Source organism: Epinephelus lanceolatus, chromosome 9 (assembly GCF_041903045.1).
Source record: "Epinephelus lanceolatus isolate andai-2023 chromosome 9, ASM4190304v1, whole genome shotgun sequence".
In the NCBI taxonomy this organism is placed as follows: Eukaryota; Metazoa; Chordata; class Actinopteri; order Perciformes; family Serranidae; genus Epinephelus; species Epinephelus lanceolatus.
The window spans coordinates 25,042,617-25,052,130 of NC_135742.1; the positions used below are offsets into that span (position 1 = coordinate 25,042,617).

The window sequence follows — 9,514 nt, forward strand, 5'->3', positions numbered from 1 at the left end:
CTACACAAAAAAAAAAAAAAAAACAGGACAAAGTGTGGCTGCTGCTTGAAGTTAGAAGTTAATTGTCCATTAACCTCCTGAGACCCTGATCAAATTTTGGGTTAACTTTACCTTATACTTCATTCTACTCAACTTAGACATGTTGTCCTTGTTCAGGGACACTTTTTTTGTGCCATCAAGTGGTAGTGACACCACAATACACTAATCCATGTAAAAACAAGATGGCAGCCATCTCTGCCAAGTCAATCTGCAGCCGATCCCCACACAAAAGTGGTCAAGGTCCAAAACCTGATCACATTTTATGGTTGGAACTTGTTTTTTTAATGATAAATAATGTTTGTAGTTTGATATGGCAACAAATTTGACCAATTTTAGCAACAGTAACAAGCTAAGACCCTGTTAATTAGGAAGTACTTGTTTGAGGACACTGGAACCTAATTATCGTTGACAATGTGTAGTTTTTTTATACTAATGGGGTCCAACTGATCCCCCAAATAGCTAGGAGAGATTAAAAATGCATATTAAACAAAGGCTCAGGTCTCAGGAGGATATGGCATATTTAAATAGGTGTGGTGTCACCTTAAAACTGCTGTGTAGTATGCCCTGCTTAGAGAGGACATGAGGAGGGCCTTATGAGAGGAGCCAGCATGGACATTGGACAGGAATGGAAAACTTCAGTGGCATCCAGGATTAATTAATCATAACACATCTGTGTGGTTGTGGTGTAAGGGCTTCATATATGTGGGAGAATTAGGAGGTGCAGTGGGAGGGGACAACAATGAATACTGTGGCCTTTTTTATAGCAGCCATGTGGATCGTTCTTAACATGACAAACACATATTATTATTATTTCTACACAAAAGCTTCTTTTAAATCTCCCCAGGGTGTGCTCGGAGCTTGGTAAAACTGCTTTCTCTTCTTATGCACCCTGGCAATGCACTAAGTTCCAAAAATGTTGTCACCTTAGAAGCGCTCCCTTCCTTAAATGTCTTAAAAAAACTGCCCTGAAGGACACATGTTGCTGCTTTATATAGTCCCTGACCCAGGTGGAATGTGTTTGGATGCCACTGGTATGGCCTGTATACCCGTCATCTCTCACTATTTTCCCTAGTGTTGCTTTTATGTAATGCAGGTGTTTACTATAGTTCTTAAAGTGAAACTGATCTGGCTGATTGTGCCACTGTCTTAACCAGGACTCTTTGGAAGAAGAGATGTTGTATGTCAATGGAACCTCCCTGTCTAAATAAAGGCTACTACTACTACTACTACTACTACTAATGATAATAATAATAATAATAATAATAATAATAATAATAATAGTAATAATAAAAAGTAGTAGTTATTATTATTGTTGTTGTTGTTTATTACAATAATTACAGATTTTTTAACCTGTAGTAGCAGTGTAATAACCTTAGAAATTCATGCATGTGTGAAATATCCTGATGTCCTTCATAAAATATTTTGAAAAATATAATAATTCTTATAATGTATACAGTCCACCCAGAACTTTCTTCATTAGGCTATGTAGGCCTGCTTACATGCACATGAGAACTCGCAGACAACACTTTGCGTGTGAACCAATACGAAGCGTAAAGGAGGGGGCGCTGATACATTAGGACTTCATAGCTGAGCTTGAAAACATGATTAAACATTGCGTCTTGTGTAGCAGTTGCTGTCTCCGCCTCTCGCAGCCCATGTGACAACTGCAGAGTGAGCTGAGGTTGTGTGAGTTGACACAGCCATAAACAACTTGTGCAGTGGTGGACGAAAAGCAGCCTGAAGGTAAAGCAGAACTTTTTGGAAACTATACAGAGTGCGTTATGAGTGGATCATCTGTGCAATACTTGTATCCGATCTGTTCTATTATGCAGTATTTATATATTAAAGTGTGGAGTTTTCCACGTCGGCGATTTGCTCCTGAATGCTGCTTTGCTAAACTTTGCACTGTTTAATCACACAGGTGCCAACATGTTGATCGCCGTATAATGTAACATTAACTGCTTTTCTATTATTAGCTATACAAATGTTTTACTCTGATGTAGTGTAGGGCGCAGCTGGCCCTGTCCAACAGGGATAGTGGGTAGTATTTATGTTATCAAGACTTTGTAAACCTTTTCTTTTGAATAGATCTATAAAAATACTACTACTGCTGCTACTCCTACTATTACTATAACTAATGCACTGTTCAATTATATGTCAAGAGTGAAAGAAAAATCATTTTCTAATCCTTTAACCAATCATATCCAATAGTGTTGGAGAAAACAACAGACATGCGGGTGGCAATAATTGGAGCTGGAGTCATTGGCCTGTCAACAGCTCAGAGCATCTACCAGCAGTATCACTCCATCGTCAGCCCACTGACCATTGAGGTATATGCAGACCGTTTCACTCCACTGACCACTAGTGATGGAGCTGCTGGCTTTTGGCAACCATACCTCTATGACAACGGCAACGTCCAGGAGACGTAAGTGCATTAACTGTCCTTTGATTCTCCTCTTCATCTGCAAAAAAGTGGACAAAATTTTCATTGCTCTGTTTGTCTTTGCATTTAGAAAATGGAATAAAGAGACATTTGACTACTTGCTGAGCTTCCTCGATTCACCAGATGCCATACAAATGGGTATATTCCTCCAGTCTGGCTACAACCTCTGCACTAAACCAGCCCCAGTGAGTAGTCCTTTGTTTTTGGCCAACGCACAGGCAGTCTGGCTATAGAGATAAGATTCGACCTTGTTTCGGAAGGTTTTACTACCAAGAACAAAGGCACTGCACAATTATAAACACAGTTAAAATTTAACCATATATAACTCATGATCGTGTCACATACCAGGGCAATATCTACAATAAAAAGTAATTATTATTCAGCCTGAGTGAAAGTAGAGCTACACAAAGATGGAGGCCTGCTGTGGTTGGAAAACAATTACAGAGGGGCCTCACCAAGGGTTCAAACTCAGACTCAGGGGTTAATTGGGATTCTTTTGACAGGAAACTAACACAGCCAGAGCATGCTTAGGACAGAAATAGTGTGATCTTGGCTTGTTTTTGATTGCAGGATCCTTCATTTAAAGATATCGTCCTGGGCTTCAGACAGCTCACAGAGCGAGAACTGCGCATGTTCCCCGGATACAAGTAGGTTTCTGCTGAAACTGCCATGAATGCAAAACACTGGAAGAACAAAAAGGAGAGTTGCGAAGAGTTAGTGATAGTTAGGTAGTTTTCTATTCCTATGTGGTGCCAAACATTAGACCCTTCCCACATGGGATTACCAGACACTGTTGTATGTCAAACAATCTTCCAAAACACATATACAAAGCTGAAAGAAAAACATAAATCATAAAATACTTTACACAGCTATAACATTTCAGGTAACAAACGCTTACACTCCTTTTTATCCTAATAAAAAGCATCATCCCATCCTTTTCCATGTTTCCTTCAAGCAACTTAAAGGTCCAGTGTGTAGGATTAAGTGGCATCTAGCGGTGAGTTTGGAGAACTGAAACTTCTGTGTGTGCCAAGCGTGTAGGAGAACTATGGTGGCAAACATGAAAACACAAATGGCCATATCTAGAGCCAGTGTTTTGATTTGTCCATTTTGGGCAACTGTACAACAACATGGTGGATTCCGTGGGAGTGGACCTGCTCTGTATGTAGATGTAAATTGCTCATTCTTAGGTAACAAAAACAACCATTCAAACATAGTTCTGAATATTATTCATTCATTTTCCGCAACCGTTTATCCTGTTGGGGGTCACTGGGGGGCTGGAGCCTATCCCAGCTGACATTGGGCGAGAGGTAGGGTACACCCTTGACAGGTCACCAGACTATCACAGGGCTGACACATAGAGACAGACAACCATTCACACTCACATTCACACCTATGGACAATCTAGGGTCACCAATTAACCTGCATGTCTTTGGACCGAAGGAGGAAGCCGGAGTACCCACAGAAAACCCATGCTGACAAGAACATGCAAACTCCACACAGAATATGATATATCTATAAATATTATTATATACCATTCTGCCAGGGCGGCACGGTGGTGTGGTGGTTAGCACTGTCGCCTCACAGCAAGAGGGTTCCCGGTTCGATCCTGGGTGTGGGAGCCCTTCTGTGCGGAGTTTGCATGTTCTCCCCGTGTCAGTGTGGGTTCTCTCCGGGCACTCCGGCTTCCTCCCACAGTCCAAAGACATGCAGATTGGGGACTAGGTTAATTGATAACTCTAAATTGACCGTAGGTGTGAATGTGAGCGTGAATGGTTGTCTGTCTCTGTATGTGTCAGCCCTGCGATAGTCTGGCGACCTGTCCAGGGTGTACCCTGCCTCTCGCCCGATGTCAGCTGGGATAGGCTCCAGCCCCTGCAACCCTCAAGAGGATGAAGCGGTTAGAAGATGGATGGATGGACCATTCTCCCAATAAATGTCCCTTAATCCTACACACTGGACCTTTAAATGTGTTGTATGTGAAACTCAGTCCCTTTGCATGTATTTCTGTTTTTATTACGAAACAATATATTGTCGGCTTCCCACTAAAAGATACAAATATTTATGACTGAATGGATTATTCTGTGTCACCGGCTCTCACCCTCTCACACATCTGTGTCTTCTCCTCTGTCCAGTTACGGGTGGTTCAACACATCTCTGATGGTGGAAGGTAAAACATACTTACCTTGGCTGATGGATTGGTGAGTGATGATGACCTTATCTCTCCAGTGACTTCCCATGTTGCATCAGTGTTTTCTTTTAACAGAACTTTACAAATCCTGAGTTGAACTCTGTGACATAATAGGCGCGGCACCTGTTTTGCAACATAATTTATCACACAATAAAAACTTGTTGGCAGCACCTGATAGCTTGTCATAAACATTTCAGGCTCTACTTTCCCCTCTGGGGTCAATTAAGTTTTACCTTATCTTAAAAATTCAACTCATGGTCTCAGTGTAGTTAGTCTGTCTCTCTAGAACTGTTAACCACTTACTGCATATTGTGGCTACCATTTTGTTCTGTCGTCTATACCCTACATATTAACTTAAGTCACACCACAGTACAAAGTAGAAAGACGTGCACACTCAGTGATAACTGGGAGCTAAGTACTAACATGTATTGTGCCCACCCAGTCACCAGAATGAATGTTGGCATTCTGCATTTCTGTAAACCACAAATATATTACATTTGTATATTTCATATGAAGCAGATATGTTGAAACTTTACATTTCTTTTCATTTTATTTTACAAGAAAACACTTTGGTGTTAGGAAAAGATCATGTTTTGACTTAAAATACCCAATTTGCTTGCTACAAACACTGCTGGAAATGTCCCAGACTCTCCAAGTACCTGGTTTTCTTGGTTTGCAATTGTGGTCTGCTGCTGTCTGATGTCACGTCATCTGCCATTGCCTTCTACTCATGATGAGAAACTTAGCTCATATACATATAATCTGAACTACGTCATACGTATGAAACGTACAGATGCCGTAGTGTGATTTGCAGAAATGTACAAAGCCAACATTTTATTCTGGTCACTGAGCTGATTGCACAAGCCGGGAAAAAGGCAAATTTAGACAGCAGCACAATGGGAATGACCTGATAGGTGTCTGAAATGTTTTTTAAATGTTTCCATCTGACACACTACATTGTTATCACCACACAATTCCCTATAAGCTGTGTTACAATCAGTAAATGAGTGAGTCATTTCTGACACAGTCTACCAGATATCCTCATATGTTTTTCAGGATAACTGGTTCAGTTTGTTAAGTAGTTTAAGTTTAATAAAAGTTAAAAAGCTGATTCTTCAGGAGTCGTTTACTGGTCTTTGTAATATACATCTGTTTTTTTGTTATTCTCAGGTTGCAAAAAAGGGGTGTGAAATTTCATCACAGGAAAATAGAGTCCTTCAAGGAGGTTAGTGAAAGTTTTTCAGTATTATGCCTGCTTATATATTTTTATTCTATACTGGTATGTTTTATTTTTTAGTTTCTGAATGCATTTTATACAGAGTCTGTAACCTTTCTCAAGACTCACAAAACGTTATCACTTGTCATATTTATTATCTCTTATCACGCTTCCCTTTCATTTAGCTGGCAGAAACAGGGGCAGACGTGATAATAAACTGCACTGGAATTAGATCAGGGGCGCTCCAGCCGGACCCTGACCTCAAACCAGGCCGGGGTCAGATCGTGAAGGTGAGCACAAACACCATCAAATGTCTGTTGATTGTTTATATAACCATCTATAAATGCATAATGGAAATGGTGATCAAACCTTGTTACTCCTTTGTTTTCTAGGTGGAGGCTCCGTGGCTGAAGCATTGGATTCTTGCCCACAATTTTATAGAAGGAGTCTACAGTTCACCGTACATCATTCCAGGGTAGTTCTAGTGACGCAAAACACTCAGGAACGCAGACTTCTCCTGTAAAGTTTGTAGTGGTGGAGAGGAGCACTGTGGATTTAAAGTATCATACATACATATTATACATGTTGCCAGCCAAAGTTGCCGTGGTTACACTGTGTTGTTCTCTTGTCATGGTGTTGTTTTCTGTCAGAGCATTTGTAATTTCAGATTACTGTGTTTTTTATGTAGACAGAAAGCAAACGTTCTTTTTCTGTGTCTGCAGGAGCCGTCTCGTGACAGTTGGTGGGATTTTCCAGATAGGAAACTGGAGTGAACAGAACAACTCCACCGACCATAAGCACATCTGGGATCGTGCATGCCAGCTCGAGCCAAGTCTCAAGGTGAGATGATATCAAAATGTTTGTCTGAGAGCCCTTAAAAATGCCTTCTGTGTCAACTGTGATTAATTATTTACAATGAGTCTCCTGTAGCGCTAAAGTATTTAGCATTTGCAAACTATATTTAGAATTCTGTAATTCAGTGCTCAAACATGTTAGTGACAATAAAACAATTTGGTTGCAAAATACCCAAATCTGAAGTGTTGCAATATATCGGTACGATGATAACTGTGGTAATCCGGTGCCTTTTAAATAATTTCCATTTCTCTCTGTTCTTGCTTTGTCATCCCCCTCCCACCACACACATTCCTGCCCATAAGTGCGTAACTACCTAAAATGGCATAAACTATCCAAAGTACGTGTACTTTGAGTTTTTAGTGTGGTCCATGTCCCATCTGTAAACATGGAGGGGGCAGAGTCTATAACCTGTACTGCAGCCAGCCACCAGGGGGCAATGGAGATGTTTTGACTTCAGTTTTGGGGAGCTGTCATGTCATCTAGCTTTATATACAGTCTATGCCACACACACACACACACACACACACACACTTTAACATTTTCTATGGAAATTGCGACGTAATATTTTTATCGTGAATTTCTTTATAATGGTGCAGTGAAAATCTGATATCGTGCCTGCCCTACCCTAAACAAATACATCGCAAAGCAGTAATTATCTAGCTTTTTAGAACTTTGTTTAACACAGTATTTCTATGACAGACTTGATAAGTATTAAGCCCTGTTGCTCTCTAACCTCAGCATGCCAGGATAGTAGAGGACTGGAGCGGCCTCAGGCCTGTTCGCAGCAAAGTCCGCCTGGAGAGAGAGACCATACAATCTGGTGCAACTAAAATAGAGGTAAACTTTAACAGCTCAGCAACACTTTAAAAAGGAAATTTGGTCATCCACCCTCTAATATACCATGTCTTTCAATCAGGTAATACACAACTACGGTCATGGAGGTTTCGGATTAACCATTCACCGAGGCTGCGCCCAGGAGGCAGCAAGGCTCTTTGGTCAGATCGTGGAACAAAAAGGCAAAGGTCCAAAAGCTCGCTTGTAAATTTGTGTCTGTCAGTACTGATTGATGCACTCCTTTTTCTAATTTCAATGTCAGTGCCTTGTATCTTGTACCACACAAACTGTTTTTTGTCTTTAAGTAACATTTAAAGCCAACATATATTCAGTATCATATATTTTTGGGGAAATCACATCGCTTATAATCACAGTCATGTAATGGTTGTAACTTAGAGGTAAGCTGAAAGAGGAGACATTCCTATTGTTGTCCTTGTCGATTATTAATGAACAGATGGCTCATTCACATGTAACAAAATCATACTTGAATCTGGATCGTCCACCTACAGATCGCTCACAGAACAGGGCCAGCTGCAAACAAATACAAATGAGACAAACTGTTTCACTGAAAAAAAATAGTCAACTTTCCATCATTCTTGAGAGCGGTGGCCCTTGTTGTCGACTTATGTCTGCTACCTAGCAGAAAGTATGTGCTGTTAGGTAACTGTTTGTCAGCTTGTTTACTGCCTGTTTATGAACAAATTAGTTATGCCTGCGTAGTTCCTACTTGGTGCATGTTCACAAACTGTATGATAGTACTGCCGTTGGCTGCAGCCCTTAAAAATCGGGCCGTGGGCCACAACTGACCCCCTGGCTGGACTTTGAACATGCCTGGTTTATGGAGTACTTGTGACATTTTAACACCTTTTTAGTTGAGAGTCAACAGTTTAACAGTTTTGTTTTATTCTGTACATGTTAAACACAATTTCTATAGAGTATATGTGACAATTTGTTACATATTCTCTGAATAATTTTGTTAACTTAAACTATTCACTCAACCTATGCAACACAGAAACATAATTATCACATATACACTACAGATAAAAATCCAGAGATAAAGCCAACAGTTGACTTGTTGAGCCACTTAAACACATATTAATATTATTATATTATTTATTATATTATATTTACTTGATTTATGTTAGAATACAGGCATGTCATTTACGCCAGGTATAGTGCTGTAAGGCAGTTTAGTGCACATGAGTAGAGGAGATTGTGGACAATGTTGTGCGTAACAGACAACACTGAGTTTGTGTTGGATTGGATCGTAACACGTTTTTGACCAGGCAGTGTTGAAGTATAATAATGGGTAATATGTGAGAGTATATAGAAATAGGACATCATGCCAGTAATTTTGGAAGGACTTGGCCTGTCGTTTGTTTCTTTCTTTTTGTATTCTCGATAAACCAGAAAAGGAACAGAAACAAGAGTCAAAACCGAGACATCTCACAGAATCATTATGTCTCATTTTGTCTTATGGATTACTGTTAATTTATCATGTTGATCTGTTCTGTACGACATCTATTGCACGTCTGTCTGTCCTGGAAGAGGGATCCCTCCTCAGTTGCTCTGAGGTCTCTACAATTATTCCCCGTTAAGGGTTTTTTTGGGGGGAGTTTTTCCTTATCCACTGTGAGGGTCCAAAGGACAGAGGGATATCGTATGCTGTAAAGCCCTGTGCGGCAAATTGTGATTTGTGATAATGGGCTTTATAAATAAGATTGATTGATTGAAAGTAAGTGGCCTAGGAACTGTGGTATGTTGAAACCTCCACTATACACTCCTGTCTATCTGTGGGTGGACTATCAAATAAAAGTAAAATGTTTCTAAAGTATATAAATTATGTATCTCTTGAAAATGTCCTCAGTAAACTTAGTGATAATGATTATATCTGATAAAATCACTGTTTAATAAAAAGTACAGTATTAAATAACAA

The 9,514-nt window shown here is 40.0% G+C and overlaps 1 protein-coding gene across 2 annotated transcripts; it reads left to right on the forward strand.

The window, feature by feature from the left end:
• Window positions 1-1,633: 1,633 nt before the first annotated feature.
• LOC117252797 (D-amino-acid oxidase-like) lies at window positions 1,634-9,514 on the forward strand. 2 transcript variants are annotated; one of them, XM_033619980.2, is made up of 11 exons: window positions 1,634-1,782; window positions 2,251-2,464; window positions 2,553-2,667; window positions 3,053-3,129; window positions 4,618-4,683; window positions 5,844-5,898; window positions 6,075-6,179; window positions 6,282-6,364; window positions 6,612-6,729; window positions 7,483-7,581; window positions 7,661-9,514. In XM_033619980.2, the coding sequence occupies exons 2-11, from the start codon at window positions 2,271-2,273 to the stop codon at window positions 7,784-7,786; spliced, it is 1,038 nt and encodes a 345-aa protein (XP_033475871.1). In that variant the 5' UTR covers window positions 1,634-1,782; window positions 2,251-2,270; the 3' UTR covers window positions 7,787-9,514. The 2 variants fall into 2 exon arrangements, with proteins under 2 accessions (XP_033475871.1, XP_078026869.1); XM_078170743.1 differs by having other exon boundaries at window positions 1,679-1,782; window positions 2,269-2,464.

Excerpts from the sequence above, each read along its gene's own strand:
- LOC117252797 (XM_033619980.2), top strand. The coding sequence starts at position 2,271 with ATGCGGGTGGCAATAATTGGAGCTGGAGTCATTGGCCTGTCAACAGCT. Across the intron at positions 2,465-2,552 it reads AACGGCAACGTCCAGGAGAC|AAAATGGAATAAAGAGACAT; the intron begins GTAAGTGCATTA and ends CTTTGCATTTAG. Across the intron at positions 6,730-7,482 it reads AGCTCGAGCCAAGTCTCAAG|CATGCCAGGATAGTAGAGGA; the intron begins GTGAGATGATAT and ends CTCTAACCTCAG.